The 10,756-nt window shown below is 32.7% G+C and overlaps 1 protein-coding gene and 1 long non-coding RNA gene across 8 annotated transcripts in view; one reads left to right on the top strand and one right to left on the bottom strand.

Annotated features, from left to right (window-relative positions):
- pum (pumilio) overlaps positions 1 to 10,756 on the top strand; it is an 82,064-nt gene that overhangs the window by 56,224 nt on the left and 15,084 nt on the right. For 6 of the 7 annotated variants that reach the window (XM_015321289.2, XM_089177764.1, XM_089177765.1 and 3 more), the window contains 8 exons: positions 6,767 to 7,162; positions 7,307 to 7,547; positions 8,267 to 8,428; positions 8,695 to 8,814; positions 8,995 to 9,289; positions 9,411 to 9,651; positions 10,005 to 10,395; positions 10,501 to 10,669. In XM_015321289.2, coding sequence (XP_015176775.1) covers positions 6,767 to 7,162; positions 7,307 to 7,547; positions 8,267 to 8,428; positions 8,695 to 8,814; positions 8,995 to 9,289; positions 9,411 to 9,651; positions 10,005 to 10,395; positions 10,501 to 10,669 — 2,015 coding nt within the window. The remainder of the gene's footprint in view (positions 1 to 6,766; positions 7,163 to 7,306; positions 7,548 to 8,266; positions 8,429 to 8,694; positions 8,815 to 8,994; positions 9,290 to 9,410; positions 9,652 to 10,004; positions 10,396 to 10,500; positions 10,670 to 10,756) is intronic. The other variant, XM_015321291.2, reaches the window with a different exon arrangement.
- LOC149030837 (uncharacterized) lies at positions 2,928 to 6,758 on the bottom strand. The gene is made up of 2 exons (XR_016178362.1): positions 4,219 to 6,758; positions 2,928 to 3,216 (listed from the first exon to the last, which is right to left on the bottom strand). It is a non-coding gene; the product is annotated as an uncharacterized LOC149030837 (long non-coding RNA).

A 10,756-nucleotide genomic window follows, 5' to 3' on the forward strand; every position in this document is an offset into this window, starting at 1 on the left:
CGAAAGATTCTTTTCTTTCTTTTTGATGGTTACTAATAAAAATATTTTAACACAACCAAAGTATATATAACAATATTGAACATTAGAAATTGTACTTTTTATGGGGAAAAAAAATTTATTTTAATTAGTACATACTTAACACTAGGTATACCAGACCAGTCATTGTGACTGGTCGGGCCATTTTAATTCAAAATTTCTACTTCATATAACATTTGAGTTCTGTAAATAATAAAGCGTTTTGTTATTTAAAAATGTCTATAAATCCATTAATCTATTAAAATTATTATTGTTAAACATTTTTTATTATTTTTTAAGAGTAAATAAAGACTGGAAGCCTCAAAAAGCATTTTTTTTATACACTAGTCATCTTGACTAGTGTATAATATACTAGGTATACTGAAATAGGTATACTGAAAATGGTGGTATATCTAGTGTTAATGGGATGACAGTACAATACTATTAAAAAAGGTACAATACTATCAAACAAAGATACAATACTATCAAAGAACATTACAATATTATCAGAGAAAGATATAATACTATTAAAAGAATAAAGTATTTTACTTACTATCGTCCACTGGTGGTCCCAGTACTAACTATTGTTAGATTAATTTTTTGATTTATGAAAAGTGCACTTCTATTGTTCTATATTATTATGTATTCTTTGACACAACTAAACTTTTTCTTTGACACACCCGGTGTGTGTGTATGTGTGAGAGATGGTAACAGCAGCAGCAATAGCAAAAGTTAGGTTATTGTTCATCCATACTATTCTAATCACGACTCGATAAATGGCCCGGAAGTTTAACGCTCCCAGGGCAACGTGTCATCTTCGTCCTTGATTACGAAGAATTCTTTATCTTTTTTTCCTTTTTCTTCTGCTTCTTCTTCTTTTATCCAGAGAATTGTACGACAAATTCGATAAACCGTTCGTTCGATTTCCTCTTCTTCTGCTTCTTCTTAGGTTTTTGATTTTTATTTTTTCTTTTCTTTTTTTAAATGTATATATTCATGCACGTGATGTGTGCACTCTGCTGTTAGGTTTCCTTCGATTAGTTATCGCTCATGTTAAAAGATTATTTATTCGAGAAACGTCGACGTCCAACTTAAGAAGGAAAAAAGGAGGGCTAGCTAAATTTACGTAATATCTACTTCGTATATCTAAATATCTTATACTTCGTCGAGGTTTAAGGACGATCATATCCTGTTCTTGTTAATCCTATAACATTGTGGTCGGAAAGATTATACTTCTTTTTCTTTTTATTCATGATATCTTACGCTTAAAAATTAATTTATTATTTTCTTATTTTACCCTAAATAATAGATAAATAATTAAATCAAATAATTATTATCGGTTCCAAACATTTTGAAAATAAAAAAAATAAAAAAGAATTAATCATTTCGTGGTTATTCGTTTAACACTAAACGCACCATGATTGATCAAATGATAGATTGTCAATTTTTTTGAAGGAATTTCTTACAAATTATTATTATACTACTTTTGACGAATCAAAAATTCTTATTGCATCAATAATACATTTCTTGTTATACATACATCGTAAAATATATGACATATTGATCATTTTATCTGTCTAGTAGAAATACGTATACATGAAGCACAATACGTTTAGTATTAATACTAAATGAAAAAAAAGAAAATAATAATAATAATTTTCTCTCAACATTATTAGTACGAACTAAATAATAATAATTAAAAAAAAACATAATAAATGCGTGAAGTTGATAAAAAGGGAGAGATAAAAATGTGATGTTGTTTGAAATGAAGAAAAAAGAAACTGCTTCGTCGGTGGTCAGTTATATACATATATATATAATTATAGAATATATATTATAGTTGTTTGCTGGAGATACGATTGCACTGAGTTTCGCGAGCATCGAATGCGACCAAACGATCGCGGATGCGTGTCCTGATTCAACGAGGTAGGTTCGCGACAGTATCTGTTCCATGCCGACGCGTTCCTCGATTTCTCTTCCTGCTTCGAAGTATCTCTCATTGCTATATTCTTTCCTACTACTATTACTATTACTACTACTATTACTATTACTACTACTACCACTTCCATCATGTCTCATCAAGAGAGCGTCCAAGCTGATTTTTTTTTTAACGTTTCTAACAACTATCACAAATTACTATAACTAATTACTATTGTAGCTGCTGGTACTTCTACCAAATATTTTGATAATTATTATTACTATTATTATTATTATTATTGCAATTTAACTATTATTACTATTACTAAATAGAATTAGTACTATTACTGTTAATAAATATTATTGTTATTATTTTTACTAATAGCTATTAATATTATCGCGATTAATTATTAATACTATTACTAACCAGAATTAATACTATTATTGTTATTATATAAATATTATTATTATAATTATTATATTAACACTAGTACTACCATTAATTATTATTGCAACAAATATCTATAAAGTAATTATATATTACGTATAATTATTACTAGAAGTAATACATACTATAAGTAATTATTATTACAACTACTGTTACCTATTACTTCTTCCCAATTTATTATTTTTATATCAACTACTATTTTATATAATTATTTTGATGAAATGTAGATTCGAGAGGTTATAAAAGAACATGTTACAGATTCGACACAATCTTGTTGCATATAAATATAAGGATACAAAAAAAATTGCTCGAGGGCCTTCATCGTTTTGAAAGTCAAACGAAGCATGTTTCGATAAGTTCATTGAACTCTCTCTCTCTCTCTCTCTCTCTCTCTTTCTTTCTTTCTTTCTTTCTTTCTTTCTTTCTCTTTCTCCTTCTACCCTAACAAACCCGTTTTCGTGTCGGATTTTTAGTAGCTCACGTGTACGTACGTAACGTGTGTTTAACGTATCTTTCTCTTTTTTTTTTCTTTTTTTCTTTCTTCCTTTTTCTTTTTCTTTCTATCTTTCTTCCTCATTCTCGACGAAGTTCCACTTGACTTTTCTCTTTACCTCCTTCGCAATACGTTGTCTCTGTCGTCGTAGTACATACATACGTACGTATATATGCCTTTTAAATTGACGGCCGACTTTATTATTATTAGGATTCACCACTAACGTTTACACGCACTTCTTCTATTCTCACAAAGTCTATCCTAGTACATAATGGTTGCCAATAAACGTTCTGTGCTAAATGAAACTACTACGACTACGCTTTCCAGTCTTCCTTCCATTCGTCTAAAAGAAAAAAATCAATATTTGTGTGTGTGTGTGTATATATATATATATATATTTCATTTTAAATTACAATATAATTCCTATTTCAAATATAGACTATTAATTATTGTTTTTTCGCTTCAAACAAAAATTCCAAGATTATTTTATAAATATATATATATAATATTGTTAGGTTTGTTAGGAAATCCTATTAATTTTATCTTTTTTTCTATGATAAATATGAACAAATTCGTTCATATTTAGAATTGAATACATTTTAACCCTTCTATATATAGAAATATATTTCGAGCGCTGGATATATGCAGTATCCATTCAACCAAATGCCCTTTATTTATTGTCATCTTCTTTAACTTGACCTAATAACTACTATATTATTCTTACATACAATATTTTAATTCGAAGTATTATTAAATATACAATTATCATATAACTATTTTCTTTAAATACAGATATAACTATATTTTTTCTACATTATTTCTACAATTTACAAAAAAGAAATAAAACTATTTCGTATATGTGCGTCGTAGAAAAAAAGAATTTTGAAACGTTCACGCCGTTACGATAACTGCTGCTGCTGGTATTGGTGGTTGGTTGGTTGGTTGGTTAGTTAGTTAGTTGGTTGGTTGGTTGGTTGGTTGGTTGGTTTGTTGGTTGGTTGGTTGGTTGGTTGGTTGGTTGGTTGGTTGGTTGGTTGGTTGGTTGGTTGGTTGGTTGGTTGGTTGGTTGGTTGGTTGGTTGGTTGGTTGGTTGGTTGGTTGGTTGGTTGGTTGGTTGGTTGGTTGGTTGGTTGGTTGGTTGGTTGGTTGGTTGGTTGGTTGGTTGGTTGGTTGGTTGGTTGGTTGGTTGGTTGGTTGGTTGGCTGGTTGGTTGGTTGGTTGGTTGGTTGGCTGGTTGGTTGGTTGGTTGGTGGTGGTGTTTGAAACCTTATGTATTCGATGCTATGACTCATGCTCGTTTGCTTGCTTTTAGGGGACACGTAACACTGAACCCACCCATTCTCACCTACAAAACTATATTCCATCGACATTGTTTTTTCGCCCGTTCGAAATCGAGACCCCTCCTTTTTCCATCTACCCTTAAGCTTTTGTCTTTCTCTCTCTTCTCGCAAGAACACCTACCACCCTTTTCGCGACCTTTTTCAAGCACACTTCACCGAACTCAATTCAAACACTATCGTCACGATATATTTCTATTGAGATCTCTGCTAAACCATGACGCTATAGGAAGGGGAGCAGCAGCAGCAGCAGCAGCAGCAATGCGACCCATCAATACGATTTAATAATGATTTCTAGTGCCTAACTCCCCCCCCCCCTCCATCAAGTAGAATTACGCCAATGACCGAATAGCCTGTCGACCTTGTTCGCCTTTAACAGAACTCCATAATGGCGACGAATCATTCTCATATACATGAAGAATCACCGTTCGCAGGCAAAAATAAAAAAAGAAATACAAAATCAAATCCATTAATCCTACTCGAGCAACAATGAAAACAACTACAATTTATTTTATATTGTTACCCTTCATTTTATATTGTCCAAATACATTTTCATCGTTAATTACATTATTTTATTTTCAATTAATCCCTTTAATACATATCTTTTACGGGGATCAATATTTTTGAAAATAATTCATAATTTATCATTTTTAAATGATAATAACAAAATTTATTTCCTTATAATATCGAGTTAGAATTATAAAATAAAATTTATGATATGTTATATAATATTAAATGTGTGGTATATACCATATTGAAGGGGGGAATAAATGAGGATGATATTCTTCTATTGATGCGTGATTAGAGAGTTATACGGGCCTCCCCATAGAGGAAGGGTTAATAACTAAGACAACAACAACAACAACAATATTATAAACGAGAATAATTTTTATGATCTATAAATAATGAATAGACAATAAAGTACATAAAAAGAAAATACATATATATTATCAATTTATAATATTTTTGCATTTAGTCGAGTGAAAATAAATTTGACAAATATATATTACATTTATTTGTTCTGGTCTCTTTCATAAACACAGTAGTAGTACGTTCAACAACCTGCTCTTTCGAAAATAAATTTGTTTCGTCTAATTAACGTCCATCATGAAGGGAGAAGAGGGAGCGGGAGCGGGAGCGGAGACGGGGAGGCCCCGGTAAGAGGAAAAAGAAGGGGTGAGGAGGTGGGGGAGGGTGCGTTCTCGTTGGCGAGAACGTTGTTTGTTAACGAAGATTGGAAAGAGAGATCTCGAAAGAAAGATCTTCGCGGTTTGTGCGTTAAGAATATTCGCCGAGTGTAACCGTGGCCTTGGTTTTAAAGCGCGAGCTGCTTCCGGAAGAGGTTAATACCCGAAACGCATCGCTGCCTTCGGAGGTCTGGATCGTGTCGCTCGGATGCTTCCACAACCACCATAATATAATAATAACATATTTATATATCATATTATATATATATATATATATATATATATATATATATATCAATCTTTATGTACAATTTTATTACATAATACGCAAGATAAGAGTATATATATGTTACCGTGAAAGACCGAAATTGGATAATCCGTCAAAATTCGCATAATTACAATTGGTCTGAAAAAATTATTAAATGTATAACAAAAATAAATCCAAATATTCGGTCTTTCGCCGAAGTAATACGTATTTGTTATATGTTGACAATCACTGCGTGAATCTTGACATCATTCAATTTCGATTTTTCACGTTAACACATAATATACCGTATCAAATATTTGTATAGATATATATTTCTTTTATCAATTAAAAAATTATATCTCAAAGTCGATAAATCGAGAAATCATCATACACTGGGGTGATGGTTGGTTATTCACATCATGTAACCGTTAAAAAAGAAAAGAAACGAATAAAAGAAAGTTCGATGATACGATGATGATAGAAAGAAGATTGGAAAAGGGCCAGGTATATTGAAGTTTTCTCTAACAGTTAAAGTCTAGTCTAGTCTAGGTAGGCGCCACGGTAAATCGGTGGCCGCGTTTGTTGGTCAATTAAAGTCTGGAGCAACAACCGGTACAACGTGTGGTATATAGCAGTGTTGTAGAAGGCGAACGCTCCGCGTCGTCGTCGGTGAACGTCCGCGGGGGGTCGTCGACCTAAGCTGCTAAGAGAACGAACGAACCAACTCCACCGTCTCCGATTTGTTCTACGTGCCTCTTACGTTTTACCCACCGTCGTCCGTTTGTCCACTCTGGCAAATTTCGATATTCTTCGTCATTCTTTCAGATTCAATTTTACCCCGTATCTTCATTTCGTCCCCCATTAGCGTTTATTCTTTTAATAAGAAAACAAAACAAAAAAGGAACAACAGAACAAGAACACGAGAAAACGATTTTTATATCAATATTCTTCTTCGTTTCGTCCTCGTAAATTTTTTCATTACGAATACAGTTACGTTGTTGTCGTTTAATTTACTTACCTATTTATTTATTTACGAAATCGAGAGAAATTTGAACTAACGTATTTTTTCGTTGAGAATGGATTTTTATTTTCTACTTTTTCTTTTTCTCTTGTTGTTGACAGCAATTATTTCGCAGTCAGCCACAAGGTGCAACGCCTCAACAATTACAGTTGCTCCAGCAACAACAGCAACAACAACAGCAGCAACAATATTTGGCTGCATCCCAGGCCCAACAGCAACAACAACAACAACAACAGCAACAACAAAACTTTCCTACGGCACCATATACCGTTATCAGCGGACAAGAACCATATGTAGGAGCATTGATAGCTGGTGGACCGCCACAAGTGGTACCACAGTATTATGGAGTAGGCCCGTGGGTTTATCCTGCTGGTCTACTACCGCAAGCACCTCCGCAAGCTGCAGCTCCACCTCCACCTAGACGACCTCTAACACCTTCGTCGGCAGCGGCTGCTGCAGCTGCTGCTCAGGACACCGCTAATAATTTGGCACAAACGGTACAATTTCCTTTCTTTTTCTTTTTTTTTTTCCCCTAAACAAGAATGATATAACAATGTTTTGTAAACTCATAATAAAGTACTAGATAAATTCAAACCTTTGATAACGTAATAATATTTACGTATGCGTTGTTCTTTTTATAGGTTCAAGGTCAATACCAAGTTATACCAGCTTACTACGATCAAAATGGATCTATAGTCATGGGCGGCGTACGTGGCCTTAGTTCCGCGGCAACTCCAATGAGATTAGTCAGTCCAGCACCCGTTCTTGTAAACAGAGCTCCTTCACAACCACCTCCTGGACCACCTGCTCCACCACCACCGAGTCTTTATTCACAAGCGACTCCAACATCTCACAGCAATGCTACGCCTGGTGAATGTATAGGTAATATTTTTGACCTATAGTAAACGTCGTCTTCCAAACCAATTTATACTCATTCGAACCACAAATCTGAAAATGATCGATCTGTGTCTAAGTTTACTATTTCTATTATGATTTTATGTCAATTATGCATGTATATATTTTGTAAAGTTTTTCAATGGCTCTAAAATTATATTTGTAAATTTTTTGATTGTAATTATTTTAACGTCTTATCATCGATCATATTACATTTTGTATATTAATCATGTTTGTGCGTTTTGTTAACAATATTGTCACTAAATTACAACCAAGTAACATATATACATATATATAAATTATAAAATTATGGAATCGAGCACACCACCAATTCAAATAAAATAAACATTCGTGTGGAAGTTGATCGAAGGATCTTGGATAATTCAATGGTTGAAGCAGTCATCCGTAAAGCAGGAGAGGCCAGAGTGCGAATCCAGTCACAACCTAACAGCACAATTTCTTCATAAATCCTACATTATTTATATATATATATATATTTATTTTTTTTTTTTTTTTTTTTTTTTTTTTTAATTTATATGTAAATCATCATAATCATAAAACAAAGAAGCTCAGCGTCATACATGTGCATGATGTGTAGGAATGTATATCGGATTAGGCTTCGTTTAGATGGTATATGGTTTGTAACAAAGACCAAAATCTCATTGATAACTAAGAGCATTGTGTGGGTTTGCGGGCTTTCGGTGCAGGTCTGGCAGCGTGCAATCCAGCAGTCGTTGCACAAGCTCAAGCAGTTGCCGTACAACAGGTACAACAACAAGGAACGGGACTTGCAGCAGGTCTAGCGGCTTTGGGATATGGAGGTTCTCCTCTTGGAGCATTGGGTTCACCTGCCCAACTTCAAACTACAGGTATACGACGAATTTCATCGTGTTTGGCTTTTTCTTCTCAATCTTATTATTATGTACATAATTTATTAAACGTGCTACTCCGCATGCATTTTAGTTTATCGTCCTTTATAATGTTTCATCTTGTTTCGTTATAAAATATTATTTTTTTTTTTTATTGAACATACGATCGTTTCTCATTAATTATTTTATAATATAACAATATAGAGCGTATTGTTTCTGTTCCAATTCATTTTGCTTTCTTCATAATTGAAACATTGTCTGTGCAGGTTTAGGACTTGGAGCATCTTCGACAGGAAGAAGGGATTCCTTTGACAGAAATACTTCGGCATTCAGTCCAAGTTTGGAATACAGTCGAGCGAAATGGCCACAAAGTTATGGAGCACTTGGTAATTATTTTTTTTTTTAATTTACGCGTACATGATATTGTATGTTGTACAATGCAATTACATGCTTTCAAATATGCGGATTATTGGAATAGAATTACGACAATATTAGATTTTGTCAATAACTGCATAATAACGAGCAATAACTCTGTGTTTTATACAATTGGTAAATAATATGTTTAGGTACAGTAACAGCTTCTCCAAGTCCACTAGGATTATCCGTAACTCCACCACCAATTTTGGGAGGGTCTTTGGGCGGACTTGTAGGAGGTGCGAATCGAGTATCAGCTGCTCCAGGTGCTGAAGCCAAATTTCGCGCAAGCACTGTACCAGCATTGACAGCTAATGGTGTTTTTGGATCGAGCAGTTCACTTTTTCCTAATTTAGTCGGTAAAGCTGCACGTACTGGAACTACAAATATTAGTGACAAAAATACTAGTGGCCGATCTCGTCTTTTGGAGGATTTCAGAAATAATCGGTTATTATCATTATTTTTTTCTTCTTCTGCTTCTTCTTCTGCTTCTTCTTCTTCTTCTTTTTCAATGAAACTAGTAAAAGAATATTAAATACCAAGCTATAATAAATCCTTTTTCTTGCAGATTCCCGAGTCTTCAGTTACGCGATTTGGTTAATCATATCGTTGAATTCAGTCAAGATCAACACGGTTCACGTTTCATTCAACAAAAATTAGAACGTGCTTCTGCTAACGAGAAACATCTTGTATTTCAAGAGATACTTGCATCAGCTTATTCTCTTATGACAGACGTTTTTGGAAATTATGTTATACAAAAGTTCTTTGAATTTGGCACTCCCGAACAGAAATCTACTTTAGCTCAAAAGGTATAATTATTATATTTTAATTAATGCTTTATTCGTTTTCTATTTTTTTTATTGAAACTAAATAGATACATATGTATATATATATATATATATTTATTATTATTATTATTATTATTATTATTATTATTATTATTATTATTATTATTATTATTATTATTATTATTATTATTATTATTATTATTATTATTATTATTATTATTATTATTATTATTATTATTATTATTATTATTATTATTATTATTATTATTATTATTATTATTATTATTATTATTATTATTATTATTATTATTATTATTATTATTATTATTATTATTATTATTATTATTATTATTATTATTATTAACAAACTACAGGTTCGAGGCCATGTGTTACCATTGGCACTACAGATGTATGGTTGTCGAGTAATACAAAAAGCTTTAGAATCTATTGGGCCGGAACAGCAACAAGAAATTGTTCGAGAATTGGATGGTCACGTATTGAAATGTGTGAAAGATCAAAATGGAAATCATGTTGTTCAAAAATGTATCGAATGCGTCGAACCACGAGCATTGCAATTCGTTATTGGTGCATTTGCTGGACAAGTTTATTCTCTGAGTACTCATCCATACGGATGTAGAGTAATTCAACGTATATTGGAACACTGCACTGCAGAACAAACACAAGGAATTTTACAAGAATTGCATGCTGCTACAGATCAGCTTATACAAGATCAGTATGGTAATTACGTCATCCAGCACGTACTAGGTAAGTGAAAAATTACAATCCACAATTAATCTCTAATTTCTATCCATAATTTTGATTATGCAATTGAATTGTTATATGATCAATTTGATATTTTTATATTTTTAGAACACGGCAAACCAGAAGATAAAACCCAATTAATTAGCAGCGTTAGGGGTAAAGTACTTGCATTATCTCAACACAAATTTGCAAGCAATGTGGTTGAAAAGTGTGTTACCCATGCTACAAGACAAGAACGCGCCGTACTCATAGAGGAAGTATGTGGCTTCAATGACAAGTAAGTTCATTAGTGAATCTTTTATTTTTGTATTTTAATATATTAAATTATTAAATACATCGACGTGATGAGCCATTTTCATTTTCA

This window comes from Polistes dominula, unplaced genomic scaffold (assembly GCF_049000335.1).
Source record: "Polistes dominula isolate Pdom_NZ unplaced genomic scaffold, Pdom_raw_medaka contig_24, whole genome shotgun sequence".
Taxonomy (NCBI): domain Eukaryota; kingdom Metazoa; phylum Arthropoda; class Insecta; order Hymenoptera; family Vespidae; genus Polistes; species Polistes dominula.